A 26,961-nucleotide genomic window follows, 5' to 3' on the forward strand; every position below is an offset into this window, starting at 1 on the left:
CAGTGCCTCCTCGCGTTCGTATACTTAAGGTAAAGTATCAAAATGATTGTGAAAACTTCAGTATAACTTGAAACCATGGTTTTCCTTTATTCTTAACTACTCATTATGGCTTCTAGCACAACAATATTTTGTTTTTTTTTCCTCCGTCACCAAGGCGACAACTCAACATAAAATATTAATTAATAACGAAGGCAACTAAATGAAACAGAAAGATGACTAATAAAAAAACAGATATAGAACAGAAAGATGAGAAATAAAAAGAAACAGATATAGAAGTGATGGCCATTTATCATCGGTGCATCAAGTTAAGGGCGGGGAAAGAGCGTAATTATTTTCATGAACTTGAGAAAAGGAGTGTAGGTCATCTTCTCACATTCAAGTTAAATGAAAATCACCAAAGCAACAAAATAGTTTAACACTCACATCTAAAATCTCACGTCATTAACATAAATCGGAAGTGGAAGGGAGATATCAACACATTAAAAATCACTTGGCCTCCCGTAGTGCCTTATAGAGTGAATATACTTCAGTTTAGGGTCGGTATGAGTAATTATTTTCATGAATTTAGGAAGAGGGACATAAAGTGATTTTCTCCTATTTAAGTTTAAAGTTAGCAAGGCTTTTCAAGGCTAACAAAGCCACCACATCAAATTTAGCCTATATATTGATAGATTACTTTATTTGATAAATATCTAGAGAGAAAAAAAAGGAAGCTACGCCTTTGTTAGTCCCAAGGATATTTTTTCAAACTATTATTCACATATTTCACCTAATTTTACTAAGGCCACAATGGAAATAATGACTTCAATTGTGACATTGCAGTTTTCTCGAGTTTTCACGAGAGATCACAACACTTCCGGCTGATAGGTAACAAATTAATCATCAGCATTTACCGAGAAAACCTGTGAATTTTTATTCACATCAAAATTCCTATCCCAGTGGATGTGCGGACCAATCTTTTTTCAAGGCATTTCATAATACAAATCATTAGTGCAAACCATGAAGCTTTGCTGAAGTTTGGAGGAGTGAAGAATAGCATCGCCAAATGTGATAATAGCCCTTGCACCAGTAGTAAAAAAGTATGGCGTAATTATAGAGAGAAATACAGAATTGCACTTTTTTTTGTAATTTTTACTATTAATTGATCATTTACTGTTTTCTTTTACTATTTTAGGTTTCACTTAAGTAAACAAACTACGAGAGCCTGAAAAATTATTTTCATCTACTCGTGCGCCCGCATTTGACTACCAACTAGTTTCAGAAAGCGAATTTTAATAAAAGGTCCGCGAATACCATAGATCATGGTCCTTTGCCAATTCCTATAAATTGTATTTGAGAAACCCATGAACCTAAATTCCAGTTTAAAAGAAATGTCACGAGTGTGGTGGAGTGGTAAATACATTATTCTAAAAGTATTTTTTCGGACGCTGAAATATATGACAGATAATAGGCTCTTAGCAGGTGGGAAATATGTGTAGTGAAAGCCATAAACTCTACGGGAGTATTTCGTGTTACTTGCCATCCCTTTGAATGTGAATGCATAGGATTGTATTCCAAATACTGGCCAGAGCGAAGATGGGGATTTTCATAGAACTGAGACCTAAAACTGAGGTCTTGCTTAGTGGTTAAACCATAGAATGGGAAAGATGTACAATTAACACTATGGGAAGTAGATAGAGTCATTACTACTTTCTCTTTCATGAGGATTTAATTTTTTCGTCCACTTTTGTCACTGATTAAGATAATGACGTCACAATTAGATTACTAGCAAGAAAAAGTTAGATAGTATGAAAAATATTTACTTTTATGCCACGATTACAATAAAAAATAGCTATGCTTTTCCAAAGGTGTAGGTTTAGAAATTTTTTTATTGCTAGTAAAGTCGTAAGTCATTTTCCTCGGATAAATTAAGTATTAGGTCGTAGAATACGTTGGGGACCGTCTTCGGAGGGTATAAAACCTGCATATATTTCAGACGATAACTCGTAGCTATGGAATCTGTGGTAGAATCACCCACCAAAGTTAGCCCCAAGTCCTAAGAGGTACTGCAGAGAGGAACATCATCGAAAATGAGCGTAGTTAGCACCATTTAGTGAATTTGCATAAATGCAAAGAAGGTAAAAAATGACGATAACTCCCGGGCCTTTCCCATCGGTCCCACTACAGAAAAACGAAAAAATCGCAGAATACCAACTCGCCGTCAAAATATTGGATCGCAGATAATTCTGATCTAATAACACAAGAATTAAGTTCACTTCACCAAAACCTTTTAGATATTCTTGCAGTTCATCTTAAAATGCTATGTGTGATGATTTTGGTCCAGCCATTATACAATAATATTATTTCAACTATAAAACAATGATTCACTGCCAATTTCGTCCGGCTGTTTCAGGCGGTTAACTTTTTGCTCAAAACGATGGATAAGGCAGTACAAGTCCATCAGTAATACAGGCATAGTTATATATTGAGACAAAAAACCTCATATAAAAGGATACAAAATATCTCAATTCTTCATTTTGACATGAAATGACACGTTACTACACGTAATATATCTGCATTAAAAATACCATCACCTCTTGTTGCTCTAAATCTATGCATAAAATTGTTTATTCCATGTTCTTACCAAGCGGACTTCTGCCGTAATGGAATTTTAGGCTTCAAACGTATATTTAAGCTGGATTATGTTTGTGGATTTCATAAAAACAACTGATGAAGTGCATGATGTCATGATAATCACGATCAAAATGTTATGGCATGTCAATATACTATTTTAGTAATAATAAAATTAATTCTCATATACGTTTAATTGCAGAAGCTGATGCTGGCCTGGCCCTAAGGTGACCAAAATGGCCCTAAGGACGGCTCATGTGACTGGAGAAAAGTTTGAACTCAAAGATTTAAGGATTGAATAATCCACATGATGTTCACCATACTACTAATTGTTTAAGGCCAATGGATGACGAATATGATGTCAAAACTCTTTTTAATAACAAATGCGGCGAAAATTGTTTCTTTTGAATTCTGAATTCGCGGCTGTATACCTTACAGTGGGCGCATCGATGGCGCTCTATATCTCGTATTTTACCATTTTTCGCGACCTTGCGTGACGTAACCCTGGTTGGAAACTTAAGCTATCATCTTGTAGGTCTCCGAACATAGAGAGTTAGCCCTTTTTATCGTATACTTCTGCCTAAAAATGAAAATTCTCCATCTTAGAAAATACTGAGGTTAAATTTTCAACTTACGGGCAAATTCTGGCAAAGATCGAAAATTAATGCCCTGAAAAATTCAAGATGATACTCTCACCTATAGCTTTATAGCAATTACTTTAATTGCTCCAAGCGTATATCGAACTCACAATCAGTCATTTAAAGATAAACTAAAATACAAAAGTTTGTGGTTTAATCACAATTGGAAACACTAATGCAGAGGCCAACAGATCCGGAGAGTAGAGCAGTTATTACACCTATAAACGTGTACCAGAATTTTACTCTTATATTTGACGATTCAGTTCTATTTCTCTGTTTCTAGGTGAAATTATATTTCCTCTCCCTGTGACTTATATTGCGGGGCAGTATTTATAATTTTGTAACAAACATTTAAGAACGTAAACACGCTTCTTTTCCAAGTGATTCTATAAGTGACCAAAAATAAATTAGAAAAATGAGGCAATAGATTAGTAAAGCACTAAAGCTACACTAATCATTGGTAAGGATAAGCTGATTCATAAGGAAGCACTTCCTTGAATTTCAAACAGTCATTCCTTTTTTATTGGCATGGGATGGCGTTTGAAGGGGGTGACTCACAGCTGAGGCCACCTGTGACATTTGGGAAAGGTAGGAAGTTATAGGCGGTGGAAACCCGGTGTTGGCCATTGCCTGCTCTCAATGAAATGTTTCATGGGGACGAGTAGGGAATGATACGTCCTCTAATTAAAAACAGGAGTGGTGTTTAAAAAATAAACAATTCTGAGGATTTGAAAACCAATTTGACCGACTCTAGTTACTTGCTTTAAGGATTTGCAATCATGTGACATCGGTTACGATTGATGTTTAGTTTTCTGCGAGGATTCAAATTTATGTGTTTAGAAGAATACGTTTGTGATGTAATTTGTTTATATCTAAGAAGATATTGTGTCTACATTGTCAGATTTATATAAGAGGAAATTAATGGAAAAATGTAAGGTATTTGTCCAAAACATTTGAAGATTAATATTAAAACGAGTAGGGGATGACCAATACTCTTATGAAAAACAACAGTGGCGTTTACAAATAAACAAATCTGGCCGTAAACGGCGAAACTAATTTCAATATTTCCCTCTACTCCGTTTAAAAACTCACCTCCTTGACGTCTCCCCCATTCCTCCTGCCCACTTCTTCAGCCTTGGGGTCATCATCGTGTCCGCCGCACAGTCCGTTGCCGTTCTCCGCCTCCATGTCGTCCTCCACCCTCTCCTCGGGGCCCCCTCCGCCCCCGTTCGTCCCGCCGCCCGTCACGGCAACCGTGGACCCGGAGGCTGCGGACGACGCCGACGAGGTTCGCCTCTTGGGCACGCCCAGCTCGTAGATGTTGAGCATGTGCGCCGCCTGCACGTGCACCATCAAGTCCCAGGCGCTCGAGAAGGAGTCCTTGCAGAGCACGCACAGCAGCGCGGCCCCGGACTCATTGCCGTGGTCGGAGCCCTCTGCGGACACACCAGAGGACATTCACGTGTCACCACACACTCAATGAACCTTTGATCATATTATAATAGCTTGCCTTCGCTCGCTGGGGGGACTCTACCACCCCAGTCCCCCTCAGAAAGGCCTACCGCGTTTTCGGATCACTCTCTACTTATAAAGCCACTACGTATATCCCTCAGTTTTTGAGAAAATAATTTAAAAAATAGGAAAATTGCACGATTTGGCCAAAGTTACGTAAAGGTGATCGGTCTTAAAATTCGTTTCTCAAAGTGTCACGTGATCTAGTTTCGAAAGATGACATTTTTGAAAAATCGATTTTTATACCCGCAAATTGGCATTGAGGCAATTGACAAGACTGCACTAGTTAGAAAATTTAGTCTTTCAACAGTTTTTCCTAAAGTTCCAGAGGATTTTAGAGGGGGTAGATTTTATGACTTTTTGTCAAATATCGTCCCGTTTAACCCAAACATTTGTATGAGTGAGTGAGCCAATCAGTCATTGGTCGGAGGTGGGTTTTATAGTTTACCTAGAGATGTAAAAATGAGCGAAACTCCCACTTATAAAAACATTTTCTTAACCGAGAATCAAACACGGCTCTCCTGAATTTCCGCCAGGTGTTCTAACACTTTAACAAAAATGGCATCTTCTTCAACAAGAGAGGAATGCTGGGCACAGATCGGAATCATTCCGGTTTTCATTCAGAGCGGTTGATGCCGATTCGTTACAATGCGATCGGAATTTTTTGCGTTTCAAATGTTTCAATCCCACGTCTCGAATCGAGGGTTCTTTTCTTCGTCGGAATGACAATTTTCAAGCAAAAAATATGCCGATTTCCCTGCTAACCAATCAGAATAAACGGAGGAAATGAATATCAGTCGGAATACTTCCGAACAGTGTCAAATCCATCCCTAATACGGAGTTTTTTTTGGCTTTGAATGACAAAGTGGTTAATGATGGCAGAAATACAATACAACAAGACAGTGCACATAACGCCACAGTCACGAAGCTCAAGCCAAAAGTTAGCAGGGCGTTCACTGTTGTGATTATTCAGGGGAATAGCCGGCAGGGAACATAATTTGCGAAAAATTCACTGAGAAAATATAACATTCGTTAACCGGGAATGGAACCCGGACCTTCCGAATCTGCGCCACTGCGCCAGGTGTTATAGCACTTAAACCACGAGGGCATGTTCTTACTTTGAGGAGCACAGCTGGCTCTAAATAGAGGGATGATTCATACTGCCAGATAGACAATGTCGCACGACAGCATGCTTGTGCGCATAGCACCACAGTCCCAAGGCTAAACTCAAAACTCAGAAGGACATTCACTGTAGTGATTATTCAAGGAAAAAAATGCGGACTATACAGCGAAGTAGCTTACGGAGTCATCCCCAAGCGCAGATAATGCGCAAAGATTTTAGTGAGGAAAATTTATTTGCCTTGACCGAGAAAGTAACCCACATCCCTTGAATTAGCGCCATATGTCCTACCACTTGAACTACGAGGGCATATTATTACCTTACGGAGTTAGCTGCAGGGGATAAGATGGTTTACGCAGCATTAGAGATTGCAACTGAATATTTCATAAAAAGTTACGTTAGCTCTTGATAGTGCCACTACACGAGAGGGTCGTTTCCGGTAATGCAGTAACTCTTTATCTCCTATAAACCCGTGAGAAAGAATTTCTGCAGAGACTAATTACAAGATACGAACTCAAGGTAAAGATGGTTAGAAATGTTTTAGATGAATCGATTCAGGACCAAGCCATTTCATTGAATCTACAATCATGTATCTAAGTCTTATATAGTCACAAAGAAAATTAAATATCTGCCCCCTGGAGGACTCTGCCGTATGGCTTTAACGTCCTTTAGAGTAACTGGACCAGTATGGAGTGGACGCATGAATGGACCATTCATTGAATGGTGTTAATAACAAGGGAGTATGAACGACTACTTAAATATTTAAGTTTTCTGAGTGACACCAAAACCTCATGATTGCTTCTAGAAATACTGTCGGCGTGATTTCACAATATTACAATTACTTCCTGACAAAAACCAATAATTAAAAAAAAAAATTAAATGAATAAAAACCAAAGCAAAGTGAATCACAAAAAAAATCAGTAGACATGGATGATATCCCCATTTAAAAACAATATCCGAGTCTAAAAGTTTTATCTGAGATAAAACAGCTTTTTATTTAGATTTAATACGTACTTATATTTATCATTAAAAGTGGTCACATTCTGAGGAGATAGAAGAGAAAAAAATACTTCTGGTTCATTAAATTTATTGATAGCTCCTCAGAATATTTTATCGCGTTCAGATGCTGTTCAACGCTGACGGCAAGTTGATTCTGTGCACTCTGATATTGATACTGTATTTTGCAGAGGGGAGTGATGAGGCCGAATCAACAGGATGTTCTAAACATTGATAATTCGGTGTTCTCAAGATAACATTGGAGCCAAGAAGAGAGCTATTTCATTGCAAAAAACAATGGTCATGTCAAAAAGACTTTTAAAGATTTTATGAAACCAAGGAGTAATCTTTCGATGAAATTTTATTTTTAAACGTTTTTATCCAACTTTGAACTAATAAAATAAATAAATGGGACATCAAATAAATCTGTTATCTCAGAGAGTTGATACACTATCCCCGATATGTTTCATGGCGATCCTACATCAAACGTTTTGACAAAACATTGTTTTTCATGAAAAAATATAAAACTCACAAATGCGTCATCAATCCAACAATAAATTATAGAAACAAGTTCCACTATTAAAAGAAGTACAGCTAAATGCAGTCTAATGGGAAAAACTGGTTTCGCTTATGAACAATAAATGTGTTCTCGATATGCCTTCAAAGATCACCGAAGGAAGTCATAACTTGAGACTATCGTCTTAGGAAATCCACGGCTTTGACCATAAATGTCTTAAAATAATCACGACATCTTTTTCATCAGATATACTTATGTACTTTTGATCCTTGAAGTAGATAAAATAAAATAATAATCTAAAATATAACTTTAAAGAAAATTCAGATGATAAGGAATTTTATTATGAGATGATTTTTGCTCGAAACTACAGGTTTAATAAAAACTTAAGGCACTGAGAAGTAATATTTTCGTCAGCTCATAATAACAGTTTCAGAGTAAACGCAATTACAAAAAACGAAATTTTTTACACTAGAAGCAAAATTAACAAATTCTTGGAAATTAAAAGAGCTCAGAGTTAAGAAATGGATTGAATTACAACACCGAAACACCGAGTAGAATATTAGAAATACATCATTCAAGTTTCAAGGAATGGAGCTTGAAGCTACTAAGTGATAACGACTCCTCCAAAGTTGCTCCAAACTTCCTGGAATCACATCCACATCGCAAGGACCAAATATTAAATTATACTTTGACACAGTTCCCATTACAGTCTATGAACTCACTGTTTTTCACTCCGTTGAGAGTGTGGCATTTGCAGGTAAACCTGAGCTTGCAGTACGTCCTCTTGTGGTCCAACAGCTCCTGTAGCTCAGTGAACATCTCTCTGCAGTTTCCACATATAAGAATGTCTGGGTTGCCTGAAAAATTCAAAGTAGATTAAGCACATTATTTAACCTACACGTATAATGCATCTGTATCTTTATCTAAAAAAAATATCATCCAAATAAATTTTACATCCGAATTCAGGAAATTTAGTTGCGATTTATGTCATGAGAGTAACACTAAGATCAAATAAATTATTGATTAAAAGAGTCATGAAAAACTAAGTTAGTGCGAGTAAATAACTCTTGGAATACAAGAAATAAAACAAAGAATTTAATTGGGAAAACTGTAGCCGTCTTCGCTGTTTTTAGTTGTTCAAATGATTATTTTCTTTGTATAAACGACATTAAGGGCACTATATTTACAATGAAAGAGTTTTAAATGCATTAATAATAAAAAATAGAATGTAATTGCAAATACTGTGGTTGTCTAAGCTGTATTTCATTACCTGAATAACTATTCTCATTGTAGAAATGATATTAAGGGACTATTGGTTTTCAATCCAAGAGTTTCCAATCCATAAATACGAAATGCTTTGGGAAGGGCGTCAAAATTTCTCCATCAAAGATTTCGAGCAACACCCGGGAGGGCATATGATGAGATTAAATTCGCCGTTCAAGATCATGAAAAGGTATCTCAAGACGGGATTAAAAGCGATGTGCTGCATACGTTTAGAATTTCTCTGACGCCCCGAGTGTGTTCAACGCGCGTTGAATAAATATCAAAGCTGCATCCGCGTGTCTGGATAATGGCTGGAAGTTATACGCCTATCTCATTAGTTCACATCGTATCAGCGCTTGCGTTATAGGCGTTCTTTATGGTTGCCGAGAAAGTGTCACCCACGGCATAAGTAGGACGGAGGGCGATGAAAAAGTGTCTGCCGTCAACCCGTCTTTCTATCGTATTATGGCAAGGTCATAAGGAAGCTAATGCTGCGAAAAATCGTTCATGGGAAACAGTTTATAGGGGTTCTGCAAAAACTGACGTACCCTCGCACATTTCCCAGCAATTCCCGACTCCATAAAAAGCGTGCGGAATAGGAACACATTTTAAATATATCGTAATCATCCTTAAAGTAATGTTAAGGACACAATATAAACGTATGGAGTGCCAGGCACGAAGTGATGTAACTACCTTTCACATTAAAAAATACACATCGAAAACATTTTTAATGAATAAAAATGTGGTTTGAAATATAGACGCAGACTGAATTCGTGAAAAAATAATGCATCACTATTCATAGCACTTGTCAATATAACTCTGCGGTATTTGTAAATTTTATTATTAAATGAATCACAACAATATAAAGGAGAGCTGTGTAAATAGAATTCCATTACCATAAAAACATGGTTTTTCGAAGATATTGGATGATTATATTGGTCAAAATCGCTATAATTAATAAAACTTTGTCCTTTACAAAAGATGAATAGATTTTATGACCACTAAAATTTCTGGTATCATTAGTTAGAGAGATATCATTCCTGACAAAGGGTTGAAAATATGTTTTATTATTCTCAATTACAAAGCACCGGAAAAAAAACCGGTAGAGAATACACTGCTGATACACGACTGAAAAAACAGATTGAAAAATTGAATATTCACTCCGATATTAAAAATATTTCTCTCAAAACCTATAATACCTGTATCTCATGAAACTGGATTTACGGACCGAAATAAATATTTAATGGTACATAATTAATTTTAAATGCTATAAAATTATGATTGTAAAAACAATTTTGAAAGCCGATTTCGAAAGATAAAGAAAGCATTTTTCCTACGACGACTGCATTTTCAGATGCGCTGACATTGATAGAAACACTGCACCAAACCCAATACTTAGCATAAACAGCTAGGAGGGCCCCACTGGGGCCCGAAAGACTACATACATCGAAGTATAAAAACCTTCTCTTTGGATATGCAAATATGCCTTTTTAATTATATAGACCATCGGTCATTAATCCTTAGATTGGTTTGAGGTAGGTCTCCACTCAATTCCCCTCTCAGATTACAGAACACCTTTATAATTCTTCTGCATTAGATCCTTGACCATCTGTTATATGCATCTCATCCATGGGCTACCTCTTGTCGTTCTTCCCTTACACCTGCCATTCAACGCTAATTTTCATTGATCATCGTGTCTCACGGTGTGGCAAATCAAGTTGTCCCGTCTGCTACCAAAGTTTTTCAAAAGACTTCTATTTTTACAGACCCATTTGAGAACTACCACATCTCTCACACTATCTATCCATTTGGTCCCCAACATTCTTATACAAAACCACATTTTGGTTGCTAAAAAGCTTGATTTCTCCGCTGCTGTCATCGCCCATGCCTCACTGCCGTAAAAAGTATGCTCCAAGTGTTAAGTCCTAATAAATTGCTTCCTAACTTCATATAATATTTATATATTTTAATAAATAAAATATAATTTTAATTATTAAAATATAATTTTATATTTGTGGTCATCTTAAGATATGTCTTAAAAAAAAGGAAATCAATCATTATACCCTGACGTTTTATTTATTTGCCCATCTTAGAGACAAAACTAGTAAATGTTATAGAGCAATATTTTATAAGAAAAGCAAACACTCAACTCTTAGTAAATACCAAAAGGTACGGTTTCACGCGCTGCTTATTCGTGTCGGCTAGTTTCAGCGAACAATGCGTCATTTTCAATACAAACAGAGTGATCAGCGGAAAGGCGGGGAAATTATTGCAACAATTATTGCATTTATTTTTAATTATATAAATCTTCATCATCAACTGTGATAAATTTTTAGATTCGTTTGGCGCAGGTCTCCACTCGATTCTTTTCTCAGGTAATCGTATAACAGCTAAATAATTATTTTTCTTTGCATCTTTCATTACCTACATCACATCATGCATCTCATCCATGGCCTACCTCTGCCATTCTTTCCTTCTACCTGTCATTTAGCGATGATTTTCAGCCTATTTGCCTTGAAAATGGCGAAATAAAAATATGCCAAAACCAGTCCATAGCATAAAACAGTTTGATAGTTAACTGTAGGTATTACTTCGTTCCACAAAGTAACTACGAAATTAGTAGATTTGATAATCAATAAAATCAATGATTTATTTTACTTTTAACCTCTCCAAAATTACGAAAATGATATATTTTACTTTGATATAAGAAAGATTTTCACAAATTTATTTTATAATGTACGACGCGTTTCAACCGTCAACTCATTCTTAAGTACAATTCTTACCTAGTAATTAAATTTGTGGAAAATTGCAATACTTTATTTTCTTTAAATCAGGATATCATTCCACTACATCTCGCCCGCTTCTGTAAATCATATGAAGATATATTTTATTTAAAAATATCGAGAAATCTGCAAAAATACGATATGAAAAAATACAAAATGAAGGCCAATACTCGACTGATATGCTCTTTCACACCCCTCTTGCGGACGAAAATATTGGTACAAGCGGCACAATGGTCCCTCCTCTTATCCATCCATCACCACCCTCCTTTGTTCGTACTCACTGTATGACTTGAGTTGGTGCATGGGCGCGGAGACGGTGGTCGTGCCCTTGGGTTGGTGTTGCCCACCGGTGGCGCTGGCGGCGTTGGCGACGCTGTTGGCGGCTGCGGCGGCGGCCGCGGCGGCCAGGGCGGACGCCGTCAGCTTGGCTGCGGCCGAGAGCGTGGGCAGGGGCCGGGGGGCGGCGGGGGCGGAGAGGGGCGGCCCCGGAGGTGGCACCATGAGACGGGGCCGCTTGAGCGGAGGCACTAACCGCGGGGGCGGACCGGCTGGGAAGGCAGCGGACGCGTAGTAACTGTGGCAGAGGGGAGGAGAGAAGCGAGATTAGCCATCATAACACACACCATGATGAAGTGACCGGCTGTGCCATATCACTGGTCATTATCACAAATGAGGTGAAACACACTGCGCGCAGTCCACAAGATTAATGTTGAGATTGGATTTAATAACTCAGCAATTTGCAACACAATACTTATACTTTAATACACTCAGTAGAAATAACAAACAACATGAATTTAGTGAGTCTCACCCACAATCATGCCGAGTGAACGGCTGTGGTACATCACTGATCACTATAACAGCTTAGTAGAACCATATTTTGCGCAGTTTAATAGGTGAGAGAGATGTTTGGATTAAATGCAACAATTAAGTTTTACAAGGCAACGGAAATTACATTGATTTATTACAATAAATAGAAATAGTAAACTGCATGCATACAGTGAGCCTCAGGCACAGTTATGTCAAGTGAACGGCTGTGGCATATTGTTGGTCAGTAATGTTCTAGATGCTATAGTACGCTTGTTGAGTTGCTGCTGCTGAGTTTTTCTGGGTGATCCTCATCCTCATACACAAAAATCTAATCTTAGGCAACAAAAATAAGTAAATTACTTATAAACAGTAATTTATACGAATTTAAGGTACCTCAAAAATATTTGAAATAGAAAGAAAATCAAATATCATTTCTATTGTACAATATAAATCAAAACCTAATGTTTAAAAGCACTCCGTATACAATATAAAAATAAAATTAATTCAAATTAAGCTTGAAAAAATATTCTTGAAATTGAATATATAAAATAGCATAAGACCCGTGTGCGTTGTAACCATTATATTAAAAAATTCAAGGTCTAAGATGTGGAATCCTAAATAAGTTAGTTGATTAAAATTTCCTTCAGGGTCTGATTTTTATATACGATCACGTATAATCTGATTTCTGATTCTTTTTAACCACAAATTCCCATGAAGATTTTCATCAGATTACCAAAGTGGTAAATTACACGAATTTAGTCAATACTGTGAAAATTTATTTCGTGTTGAGGTAGCAATAGAATAATCATGCGTTGCGGAAGGTTACCGAGCAAGGAACAAAGCATATTTTTAAGAGAGGACGAGTCATAAAAATAAAATGAAGTGAAAACATATAAATAAATAACTTACTAACGATTACAAGGAGACATCCGTGTAAATCACAATAATGCTTAAAATTTTGTGACTTGGTTGAAAAACAATCCAATGAGTATTTTTGAAGCAGCTATTTATTACTCTTCGTTATAGAAGATATTTTCTCAGGAACCGAGCGAACAACTGACTAAACGATTTCGTGAAAATGTTTAATGAACATTAGAAAGAACTCCTTACAGGGACGTGGCATCTTTATTTTTTCTTTAATAATTGTCTTAATTCTGCTAAGAAAGGGAGACCCAGAAAAACTGAGCAGCAGCAACTCAGCAAGCGTACTATAGCATCTAGAACATTAACGATAAGCTGATTTGTGGAATTATTTAGAGCTTTTTGAGGATGGGCTGAAGAGGACTCGGATAAGGAGATGTTATACTTTTCTCCTCCATTAGTATGGCGCCAAAGGTGACAAGGCCTCAGATAATGAAACCCATCAATAACTTCCTGTGCATAAAAATCTTTGTTGCTAAATATCTATATATTAATTCCATTTTATAATGCAGAGAAACCGTGAGAGGGAAGGTGTTGAGCATAAGTTGCTCAGCTAAAATCTAACGCTTTATTTAAAACACCGTGAAATTTTACCCAAAAGACCCAGGTCTTATAGAGAGGTAAGTACTTCAAGTCTTCATAAGCACCGACATGCATGTCTAGTATATTTCAGCACCGCACGGAAGCTTACGCACGATTCACGGTCTGTATTGGACGGGAAATAGAAAGCAAAAAAAAAGAAGAAAACACTCCAACGTTACATCTCCGAATGCATGGGAGGAAATGAGGTCGACCTGGGCACCATGAACACAATAAAACGATCGGAAGGCTGCCTGGGAAAAAAATGGGACGACGATTCCTCCATGCGTCGATTGTGAATCATTTTATGCCGAAGGCCGCGAAGGTACGAGGCAGATGTGGGGAGGAGGAAAGAGGAATAGTATTGCGGAATGTCCTGGAGGGTCACCCCCAGAGGACAAGGCTCTACTTTTTCTGGGAGAGTAGAAAAAAAGGTGAGAAACTCAACATCTCCCAACATTTTTCCCCCTTTCAACACCACTTTCAACCGCGAAAAAAGGAAACTTTTTCCTTCTTCTTCTTCTCCTATTCCATTCCTCCGGCGACACCATTCTTTTCGTGTCTCGAGGCCCACGTCGAATTCCACCGGAGGAGGTCGTCACTTCTTTCGCCGCATTTTTTGGCTCCCTTCGACACTTTCCTGCCTTTCCCATTCCGGCACGACACCTCATGTACCCCCCTCGACACTGTACATGTCCTTCGCTCTCCGGATGGCAGGTGGCCTTAACAAGACGCGAGAGCATCCGGCCCGCTTGTCACGGGGACGGGAGGACCTGCTTCGCAATGAATTGGAGCGGGGACTGACAGCGACCCCTCCGCGGGAGTGACGGTGGCAACCTCCGAGGGCTCGGGGGTCGGACGTAACGCCTGAAGAGGTCACGCGAGAGCACGGCGGGTCAGCTGGAGGCACTCGATTCCGTGCCCTCAACGCGACGGATCCGAATTTTAACCCCTTAATCTCGACACGGCGGTGTTCGAGTTCACCTCTACTAGGTTATAGCTCAAAATTCAATTTATGAGTGCTGTCCTTTTCGAGCTGGTTACTTCCCGGAAACTGCTGCTCCTTTTAGTTTATTCTGAGAAGCTGGCGGGATTCAAAAAATTTTATAGGGAGAGAGGACGACAATTTCCATCCCTTTCAAATATTTTACATCGCGAAGAGATAAACTTATTACGAGACGTTAAACTCCTTGTTTGAAAGAACTTAATCATTATATTCAACGCACGAGTGTTCTTTTTTCTTGTGAGTAACTTCATGGAAATTTACTGCAGTTGCTTTCAGCTAGCAGCAAGATCCATGCGTGGGCCAAGAACAATTAATCAAAGAATGATTTACATGCCTGTTGCGTTCTAAATAAGACAAGGTGTTTGAGAAATAGAAAGACGTCGAAACATTAAATTCGATGAATGAGTGCTGTTTTTTCCTAAAAATCACTTCAAGGAGAAACGCTGCTCTTGCTTTCAACATAAAATGAGACACAGGGGTGGATCAAGAAAAATTTGTAGCGAATACAGGTCTTCACAAAATTCTCTCATATTTTAAATGTCGGGATTTTATGAGAAGAACATTGAACATATAACATTAAATTTGATTTACGGATAATTTTTTTATTTTACAGGTCACTAGCGCACACGACTGTAGCTGATTTGAAGAAAGGGCGGATGAAGAAAAATTAATAGCGATTGAAATATAAATTCATATACCCCTCAAGTACGTAACACTGCGATGTACTTGGGGTAAATAAGTGATTTATACTACTTTACCCTTGGAGGTTTGAGCATTGAAAATGCAGTCATGTTTAATTGTAATCCATACAATACGAACCCAAAGTGCTAAAATATATTTTAACCAAAACAAAAACAACTAGAAATGAATCCATCAAATTAGGGATTGAAATCTCCGACACCTATTAGGTTCCATTAGATAATTAGAATATTTTTAATATGAGAATATGGAGTTAGCACTGTTTTGCATAAAAACTTACACAACTTGCACCCCTTATCTACGGAGAGATAAAGGTTTCGATTGTCCTTCCCTTTTTTCCGATCGCACCGATTACCGCAGTTTTCTTATGCCCCTTTCCCACTACTCCAGCCAAAGGATCCCTTATGTCCCTTTTCGTGGCCAACGTCCAATGGACTCGATTTCCTCCTCTTGACGCAACCTAAAGAGGCTCTCACAGCAGTCAGTCCCCTTCCTCCCTCATACACCCACCCTCCGGAGAAGACTGAATTTCTTTTCCCTTCCTCTCGGCTTCTTGAAAGAGGGGACGCGGCCACCCGCTGACACCGCTGAGAGGTGAAATTTCAAAGAAAGAGGAACGCGGGCGGTCAGGATGACAAGAATGCTGCGATGGATGGAAGAAGAAGGATGGACTTTTTTTTCCTTGCGGTTACGGGGGTGAGTGAGCCCGGAAAGTCATGGATATGAGCGGAAAAATCCTCCCCCATAAGGGGAGCGACATACCAATCGGATGCATTTATCCTTATTTCCTTCCGCTATCTTACTGAGTTGACAGGAGCACTTTTCGTTTTTAATTCCCCCTTATTCGCACACCTCAAGTGGATAGGATTCACCGGAGGCATACCAACTTACTGTGCAACGTGAGAGGAAAACTACGTCAACAGGCTTCTTGTAATTCATTCATTACACACTCTAAGTTTGATTTCTACAGTTATCGCCAGCATTATTTAGGATTCATTTCCTCAATAAGACCGGTTATAACAAGCCCTGGGGATTTATCATAATAATTTCAAAAGCGTATAGAAAGAATGTTAAAACCTGAAAAACTACATCATTATCTCGTTTTTAAAATAAAAATTTGCCCATTTCGGCTTCGAAGATAAAAATCATAACAATTACTTAAAAGCCAAAATACTGAAAATCACATATTTTTAAGGGTTATTTAATAGCCGTAACGAATTAACTTCCTTCAAGTAACCACCAATAAAAGGGTTGATGGGCCAGCGGTCAAAACTTTATTTCACAAAACACGAAAAATGAGCAGTCAAGATCTTCATGCTAAATTCAATATTCTTCTGGGGACGGGCAAATTCACTCTTCCTCCCGTTTTTATTGTGAGCTTAGAGGATGACCATTTGTTCACGCATCAAAACTTTATTCGACCGAAAGCAATTTCCGAACCGTTTCGGACGTCAACTGCAAAGTCAACCGCTCACCTTTTAGAAGCAGCGGAAGGAATAATAAATAGAGCGAGAGGCTTTGAAAAAAGGGAGGAAGGAAGGATGGAAGATCGTGCGTGTAGTTGCGGCGGACAGCCGCTTTGTGAGGGGAACATCCCTGAGAGTCGCACGGTGTATACCCAGTGGGGAAACCGGGAAGAAATGGCGAACCATTAGCAACCGGGAAAAATTCGTAAAGCAACAGGGGAAACTTGAGTAATTATAGTAAAAGATATTTAAAGAAACAAACCATTCATAATAACATTTAATGATTCATCAGACTATACAAATTGAATTATTAAGTCATTAAAATCTCATAGTCTTATGAAAATTTCAAATTATTTGCAAGTATTCAGGATGTTTTACGTACTCATCAGCTGCCTAAATTTATACATCTCGCCATACACTCGCTACGCCTGAAATCATTCAGTCTTTAATGGGAACTGTGAAAAACACCGAAATTGTATTGATCGCCGACACATTTTTTTATTTTTTCACGTAATTATACGGCAGGAGATAATATAAATTACCATCTAGTCTTATACTTCCATTGATAATTTAATACATTATACCCCATGCAACCTGCAGTTATCAAGAATTCCAGAGCAATACCGTGGACATATATCAATTCTCCGCGACATAGCCGGGAAATTAGATAATGCAAGTTTTATTTCTGTAACCAAGTGACCATCCTGACTTATGGAGAGCATCCTTAACTTCCTGTTCCGCTTCGAGCAAAAGATGCTGGGAAGGACGCAAGGCTTTTGAGGTGACTGAGAGGAGGATGGGTGGAAAGGCGACCCCCGGACTGCGTTACGGGGAAGGTTTTGAGGTCCGCCGTCAGGGCGTGTGGAGGCGCGAGGGTTGCGTCCCTTCGGGTGCGGCGGTCGAGGTGGCAACAGGTGGACGGGAGCGTGGGATGCGGCTGTCAAAGAGGGGAGGGAGTAGAGGTGGAAGGGGGGAGGGGAAAGAAGAGAGGGAGAGACGAGGATTTTTGGCGGTGGCCGGTGGAGACCACGAGCGCTTGGCCGCCAAAGTAGCGGCAAAAGCGATAAACCGCCTCGCCCACCGATCACGGTTTCTGGGGCCTTTAATGTACACACACATCCCTGGTGATCTCTTCCCAAGGTGCGTGAGAAGATCTCGAAAGAGAGTGCACACTTATATCTTCAACTACTGTGGCCTCGGGATCCATCGAAAAATATAAACTTCATTGAAATACTAATTTGGCATTTCCCCTCTTTATTACACGTCTTCTCTCCTTAACTTTCTTTTTAAAATCCCCTTATTCTTATCAAAAACGCATAAAAACGCTCTTTTAAGTGAGAAATAAACAATCTAAAGTATCAGCCAAGAAAAACATACGTTTATATATAAATTAAAACAATCAAAAACCCAAATAACGAACGAAATTAAAAAAAAATCATCAAATAAAATAAATAAAAATGGACTTGGACAAGTATCGACGTTAAAGACTTACTTTTGGCACTATATAATGGAAATTCTATGTATTAAATCAGACTACACACTATTGTTAACTTATTTTACCTGCGTATGACTCGTTTCGTGGTTCAATACTTATAACATGACAACGATAATGTTGTATAATCACGGCTCACGTCGTGTTCTAACAAATTAATTAAAAATCTGAGCAATCTATTATTTAAATAAGGATTCATTAAATTGCTTCAGGAGGACCTTCGGAGCAAAAGCGCTAGTTTCATGAGACTATAAACAAAATTAGTATTTTTACACCATTATGACACATAAAAATACAGGTTAACGTAATATTAGCAGTTTCCGAGGTCCTTTATTTTCCGATAGAATAAGTTTCAAGTCGGGTTACTTCATTCATCTAAATTCAATTTAGAATTTCATAAAAGCAAGTGAAAAAGCGATTGGCAAGTTGGGCGACCAATCACGGTTTCTCGGAGCTTAAATGTACACTCAATAATTACGAACTGTTCACGGTAATTAGATTTGCGTTATACATTTGAGCTTTCTAAACCTAAAAGTCTAGTTCCTTCATTTTCCGAAGTATCATAGCTTATGCAGTTTTAAAATGACAGAGAACCGTTGCTAACTCTTCCTATTATTTTGGAAATTCATGCCGCAAGTGTGAAAAGACTCCAGCCACTCCTCTGAAGTTGCAAAATATTTGTAATGTGAATAGTAAGGATCACTCTTTCCTAGTGTACCAATAGAATTTAGCTTAGTTTTAGTGTATGCCTATTTGCTATACCAGTAAAAGCTATGGTTGGATAGGAAACAACCACCGCAGAAAAACGACTTTTGTTTTAAACATTAGTGCCATAAATATCATTTTCATAATCCTCAACACAATAAATTCCCTTGAATTAATCAAATCCATACGATAAAAAGCTTGGATTAGAGCTAAAAAGAGAAGTACAGCTATAATAAAAAAAGTTCTCGACATTTCATAAAATACGCGCATGTGGCTAGAAATAGTGTCTTAAAACATCTTTCAGAAAAATATGATAAACCAGCTCTCTGGCTTTAAGTTTTAGTAAATCAGGTATTCTATTATATATTATAAATATCATTTCTGGGGCCTCAATATACATATTCAGATTAATTTAAGCTAATAAATTAAGCAACAGGGACGAAAAGAGGTGGTGGGGCAAGGGAAATATATGACACGGGGTTGAAAAACGATGAGGACGGGAGAGGAATGAGTGACGATTATAACGAAATGGCAGCTATTCAGCTGGGAGTCAAAACCACGAGCAGTCGGTCATTTGAGTGGTTTAATGGGAAATGGGCGATAAACCGCTATAGCTAGGTAGATCAACGATCACGGCTTTGAAAACCTACATGATACCACTTTATTCACGCGGCATGTGGCACGAGTGCGAATTTAAATGCCACTGCAAGAGAAAACACATTTTATAGAGAATTAAAATATCAGGGGAAAATAGACAACCATGACGGACGACTTTCCTGAGAATTTTTTTCCAATCCAGCTTAAGGAGATATCAAAGTGCCAGTGGTAGACGCCAAATCAGTAAATGCAAAGCGTAAAAAATATTTTTATTTTTAGCTATTATCAAAAAAATGGAATAATAAGTCGAAAAAAGCATCAGCGGATCCAGAATTATACGCCGTTCCACTGCAAATACATTTCTTATCACACATCGCAAGCCATCAATACACAAAAAATCAAATTAATTTAGGTTTCCAAACTTTTATCTACACATAAATTTGAATGTAAATCAAATTGATATAAAAATAGGGTAGTAACAATTGATTCTACGAGAGAGTTAGACTATCGTGGATTTTGTTACGAGTACAAAAATTTCGTGGCTTTTAGAATTTTTGTAGGAACAGCCTTCATAAGAATTTTAAATACATTTTTGGAGGGAGCATCGACCAAAGCCAAGAAATAATACTAAAATAGAAATATCAAGCTCAAATACCCCAAAATGAATTCATTTGTCAATCATTCGAGCATTATTAATACGATGCAATATTTTTAACTGCAATGTTAAATAAAAGTGAAAAGAATGGCATAAAAATTGATTGACCAGTGATCATATATATGTACAAAAAGTGTGGTTACAAAAGGCAATGATAATACATCTGCCTCTTTGGCAGAAGAGCAGAGAGAAAATTAGAATTGTTCCCGTATTTACGTGGAAGAGTGGCTCCGAGCTACAAAACTTGAAAAAATATACAACTCACTAACAAGGCGAAAATAAAAATTTCAGTTCTTAAAAGGTGTATAGGATGCGGATACAGACGAAGATTCGGGAACAAGTCGATTTCAATTTCAATTAAAATGTTAAACTTGCGATTCCTTGTCCAGTAAGCTAAGAGTAAAGAAAAAAAATAAGGTAGGCTTCAGGAATGGGCATTACCTGGACACTAAATGGTGTACCAGTAAGGAAATAACGAGAACACATCTCTGTTCTCAAGGTTCTCTTTTTAATGGCCGATAATAGGCCATTTAAAATGTTTTAAATATTTAATAAAATAGTATATAATGATTCCGTTTTGAGATAGTTGATATTTTATTCTCACAATTTCCATACTTTTTGTAAATTCTTAAGTTTTTCAAAAAAATAAAATTAATTGCAAAAACAAATGTACTGCACGAGATACTTTTCATCATTTACTGGCTGTTTATCCTACGCTTAGTTCATAATAAAACTTTTTTCATAGCCAAATCAGTAAATTACTTGCATATAAGGCCATAATTTTGATATAAGTAGGCATCATTACTATTTATTAGAGCAAAGAATATCCTACGAGGATTAACGCAAATTTTAGGACTGAGCAATCTCCAGGAAAAAAAAACAGAAAAAGGTTGAGATACGTATAATTTTTCACGCATTTGGGGATAGTAGTGAAAAATTTGTGGAAGTCATGCGGAATGAAAATTTTATCAACGATTGTCCCAGCATCGACGTTTATACTTATCTAAAAGTTTAAAATAAATAGAGCCAATACCAAAATATAGAAGGACAACAACGAAATAACACTGATATGCAAAAAATTACGCTCACAAAATTTAGGTTCTATAGAAAAATATTAATCTACACGTAAAATCGCAAACATTTGCAAATTGTACCGAACATCAGTTTTCGATTTTTTTTCACTTGCGCGCATCCTGTTCGCCTGAAACTAGCCTCTTCCTACCTACTTATGCGTATGAAATGATTGCCTACATCCAGGGTAGGGAGAGAGGGTTACTGGTGAATGGATAAACGATAGTTTTCGCGCCAACCGATTATAAAACTCCATTCCACCAAATTAGCAAATAATCAAGGGCCTCGGGCTTTGAAAGCTACGGCTACCAAGCGGCTTGCCGTACGGGAAAAATGGTCGGAAAATGAAGTTTTGCAGCAGCGTGGCACGGAATCGGGTTTTATCGAAGGGCTAATTGTCGATTTGGCGAGAGGGCTTACATATATAGGAGGCGCTCGGCTCACAGCGATCAGGGGAGGGGGAAATAAGTGGTAGGAGGAGGAATCCATTCCGGCTTTAACCACATCAAATAGCCTTTCGCCCATGACCCTTCCCTTCTTCCAAACACCTCTACATCCACACTCTCTTCAACCCCCTCTACATCTCATCACCCGGCACCGGATTAAAATTTTTTTGCGCAGAGGTGCCTAGAGTATAATATGGTGTTAAAACCACCCTTACTCCTGCTTGTCCAAACAATCATTACCATCACTGTAGGTGATGCTGCTCTTAGATTTCAACGGTACTGTTTCCTCCACAGAATTCTATCCCTGATCCTTTCCTTTAACTCTACGAATTACTTTCTACTATTATCTTTTTTGATACCGTCAGCATTCTTTGCCTAGTCCTTTCTCTTCGTCTCTGTCCTTTTAATGTCATCTCTAATATCGTTTTCTGGTGAATTTTCTTTCCTAATGTAATGCCTGGTAAATTCTCGGAGAGCAATACAGGCAAAATCACTTGTGTTTCATCCACGGTTTAGATACTCCTTGCCTTAGCGAGCTACTCGTCCATCGTGTTCCGGGATCTATCGATCCAAATGACTCTTGGATCCCTGGAATCACTTGGATTCCGGATGAAGATGGGGGGATCACTCGTCGAAATGTCTGAATAAAACGTAGCGAATCAAATCCGGAGAGAAACCCGAGAGATATTGACATAAATCATTCTTACTTAAAATACGCTGAACTTATTTGCACTTCCCATATTCCTGCCAGAATACGTATTTATTATCTAATCCTCATTAGCCTTCAAACCTCATTTATATTTAGATCCAACCTTCTCCATCAATCGCCGAAGCCACTTTTCGAACATTTCCACATAAATAATTTTTCCTCTTTACTTCGAAGTCCATGAAATGCAGTTAAATAGGTATTTTTATAATAGATCTAACTTTGTCTCGATGTTACCATTTTCTAAGTCTTGCTGCACAGTATTTTTTTGGTGAAATTAAAATTTCAATTTTTTCCCTAAGGCGGGCATTTCATTGACCAATGCATATCAGGAACTTGAAGTAGCTTAACAGTTTTCCTTTTCCTTCTTTCAGTAAGTAAACGATATCGAGTTTATATAATCATTGCCTAATAGGCTTGAAAGAAATGATACCATAATTTCTGACACGAGCATCTATCGTAGGAAAAATCACATGCCTTTATCAGTAACATCTATTGCTACCGGTAAAATAATAATTCCTCCATGGCCTTCTTGACGACTCAATTAATACTCCGTTTTTTACGCGCATTATCGACTTTTTTTCTCGATTTTCTCGATATCGATTTTCTCCTCCTAATAGCTTTTGAAGTTTATTTGATCATAGGCTGAGGTCATTTCCGCACCAATTCCGTCTCCTCTATTTAGTTAATTCACACTTACTTTCCTTAGCTAACATTAACTCTTCCGTATTTTGCTCAAGTCAAGTGGATGCATCAACTTGTATTACATTAAAATTTAATGTAACTATCAGCTATATAGTTATCTCACCGATGTAGTAAGATAAATAATTATTTTCAAATTTGTCAAGTAAATTTAGGAAAATAACGTATGATTCTGAGAGGAATATGTATAATGTTAACATGTTTTAATCCAATAGATATTGACTCAAAATAAATTACTAAATAGAGGTTTTGATAATCACATTTAATCTCTAAAATTTATCTAAATATTAATTTGGAATCCAATTTCTTCCTTTCAGATAAGACTACGGATTAGGAAGCGTCTAATCGAATATATGCTCGCCTTATAATAAGTTAAAAGCGAAGCTCATCGAGATGATCCTTTTGGGGAAAATTCTTGGAAAAGGAAACAAACATATTCAAATCGAGCCGGTGCCTTCACGATGCCCTCCTCTCAAACCAATCTGCACAGATAGCGGATAAACAAAAATTTGTGTACTTGAGATGATTCGAGTTTAATCTCCTGGGCGAAGAAAAACAAAATAAAAAGAAAAAAGAACAGCGGAGAGCGTTCTCCATCTCCCCTCATCGGGAACTGGAGCACCTCCCGCTCAGCGCGAAAAGGCTCACCGACGCATACCTCAAAACGGTCGTCACTCTAATCCGGACTTTTCATTAAGGCAAACTCTTTTTGGTCCATTCCATTACTGGGAAACCGATATTAAAAGCCTTGGCGGAAAGTGAACGCCGAGAACAACCGCCCACTCTCGCGAGGCACGGACGGTTGGCCGTTGGAATCGGCGCGATCGCCGGCCGCGCCTGTGCCGAGAGAGGCAACGGACTACCGGGGAGGAGGAATCGTGTGGAAAGGGGGAGTGGGTATATTGGAAGATATTGAAAAAAAAAATAGGATAGAAAGGTTGCGTGGGGGGGGGGGAGAGGGAATTCTACGTTTTCAGGGTGAGAGAATTCGGCAAGAGGCTCAAAGGAAGAAAAAGAAATGGGAATAAAGCTTGGGGAGTACTAAGAGTTAACTTTATAAAAAAGGTTATGTGACAATGATAACCACAAAATTACCGAAATGTACAACTCATTATAACTCGGGTATTGCAAAGATCAATATAATGCATGGAAAATACTCAAGTAGATAGAATGAGTACTCTAAAAAAACAGGGGATTCTCAGTTGAACGACCCTCAGTTGTACGACTTTCTCGGTTGCTTGACGTAGAAAGTCTCACCTCGCTCATCTATTTACACGAAAATCAATCTTAATTGCAGTTAATTTTATGCATTTTAGCAAAAAAACGTGAACACAGTGTTTACTTTCTTTAGTTTGTGTTGTTAAGAAACAACATCAGCATTGTTCGCTCGAATGATTGTTTATAAACTCAAATGAATACTGGTACACTCCGATCAATAAACGACTAATCTAATTCATGTGGAGTACAGAAGCGGATAAAAAGAATAATCATAAAAATATAAGAGCATTGAGACACCTATTTTCATCTCGGCACTTAAGTACTCGTGTGTAAAATCATTCTAGGTATTAATAGTCGACTGTATTCAATGCGGGACCCATGCACTCTTCTGCGGTTGTATGAGTGTACACTTCTGTGCCCGAGGAGCCGATTACTTTTGGCTCGACCGTACTCTGTATATGGGGCGACAACGGGCAGAACGCTATGCTCAGCCGCACGGGAGAGGAAAGAGGGGAGGGTGGGGAGGGAGGAGAAAAAGCGGGGGAGGAGAGGGAAGAATGGATAGAAGGGTGGGAGGACAGAGGGAGACAAATGGAATGAAAATAACGGAGGCGTCTTTAGATGGAGGAGATAGGACAGCGGGCTCATTTCTGCAAAGGCCTGGCGGAGACGACGGGCAGAGGGACTAAGGGTGGCACGGGGGAATGTAAAGGGTGTGGGTAGATAATGGGGGGGCCATCGGCAGGGATGGAAAAGAGAGTGGCAGGGGGTGACTCGGAGAGAAACGGCACACCCTGTGGAAGCGGAGTTAGTGTCAGGGTGGGGCTGCAGACTGGAAGAAAGGAGTAAGGGCATGAACCATGGTTAGCGAAACTCCCTTTTTTAAAGAGGCTCCTTTTATTCGTAAAATAGTCTTCTTAGTTTATCAGCTTCTTGAAATGGATGTTGGAAGCCTAGTAAGTAAAGGGAATGGCTGCTAATTTCAGGGTCCTGGATTCCCTTTGAACATACCAGAACCAAAACTCTCGAAGTACGAGGAATTAAACCTACCCTCCATACCATGAAGGATTGAGATTCTGGGGTGATTTCTAGGCACACTTTTGGATGAATTATGTGGATTGCGTAGGAGGGAGAATTGTAGCCTAATAATAAGAGCGTACGGATACTGAACTAAAATCCCCTGGTTCAAGCCAGGGTAAAACCTTTGAACACCGAAATACAAGGTACAAGGGGATGGAATCACTTCCGCCTTTAATAAGCATGGAATGCACTCGCTAATGACCTAGTATGAGATGTGCTCTAACTAAATGCACCTAGATTTACCGTCTGAATGAAACAAAAAATAAATTTGAAAATCATGTGCACCTTGCATTCAGCAAATCCAGCCCTGCGCATTTTCATTGAGAACAAGCAGGATTATTTCTGCGGCTTTCATGATTCTAAATAAGCAATGTTTTCTTGAGAAATTTGGCGTGTTACAGCACGGAGACAAATACTGCAGCTCGAGGACCTGAGTTCAAATCCTGGTTCTGGCAGAGATGTTCAGAGACTTCTCTATTCTTGCCTCAGGGCTTTGTGGAGAACAATACAAGTTAAGCAATCCGTCCGTAGGATGGGACATTAAAACGTGATCATCTTGGCGCTTTTCGTTAAGACTAATTTCGACGCCAGGTTTCTCTCTCCACGCTTTTCTCTTTCCTTCCCTACCATTCCTTATGGCAAAAAATAACGTCAGCAGCAGGTCGCCTCTTCAAAATAGAATATGGCTAATTTTATAAAATGATAAATGTTCTATACGAAAAATCCTGGAATGATATACCTCGTTAAAAGTTATTACTATTATCCAGTACGAGCTTTTATTGAGTTTATGATATTCCTTTTTCTTTCAAAAATGTGAGCAACCCTCGTGCAGGGGAGGTAACGGAGGAGAATGCTACCATAGAGCAAGAGGGGATGGGAGTCGGCAGGATTCCGAGACCAAAGGCACGTGGAAAAATTCTATTTCCCACCCGCACACAAGGTTTCCTTAACGTACGACCCCTCTGCTTTTCCCTTTCCCGTGGGTTAGTTTAGTGTTATCCACGGGGCCCCCGGACAGCTACCTTCTATTTACTTACCCAATCTGCATCTATATGTACCTACAAGTAAAGAAAACCCTGCGATTCATAATGCGGTTTCAGGGGGGGTTGGGAGCTCTGCGAAAAAGTAGCAGTGATGAGCCTAATGGAAGAGATAAAAGGGTGTAGGGAGAGAGTGGGAGTTGGGAGGAAGCGAGAAAATCGCACGGCTAAGGGATAATGAACGGCCGGTCACGTTAAAAAGGAGAAGCTCATTGCCAAAGGCTGAGAGAGTGTGCGTGCGAGGAGCAAGCAGCCCGGGAAGTCACGTGCAAGAAAAAAAGGTAAGTAAAAGTACCCCGATAATGTAACCGTCTCTAAATCGTTAAAAGATA

The 26,961-nt window shown here is 38.6% G+C and overlaps 1 protein-coding gene across 2 annotated transcripts in view; it reads right to left on the reverse strand.

Moving 5' to 3' along the window:
- LOC124158652 overlaps nt 1-26,961 on the reverse strand; it is a 911,695-nt gene that overhangs the window by 32,194 nt on the left and 852,540 nt on the right. For both annotated transcript variants that reach the window (XM_046533860.1, XM_046533859.1), the window contains exons 6-8: nt 11,721-12,013; nt 8,116-8,250; nt 4,341-4,684 (exon numbers count right to left, since the gene is read on the reverse strand). In XM_046533860.1, coding sequence (XP_046389816.1) covers nt 4,341-4,684; nt 8,116-8,250; nt 11,721-12,013 — 772 coding nt within the window. The remainder of the gene's footprint in view (nt 1-4,340; nt 4,685-8,115; nt 8,251-11,720; nt 12,014-26,961) is intronic.

This window comes from Ischnura elegans, chromosome 5 (assembly GCF_921293095.1).
Source record: "Ischnura elegans chromosome 5, ioIscEleg1.1, whole genome shotgun sequence".
NCBI classification, from domain to species: Eukaryota; Metazoa; Arthropoda; class Insecta; order Odonata; family Coenagrionidae; genus Ischnura; species Ischnura elegans.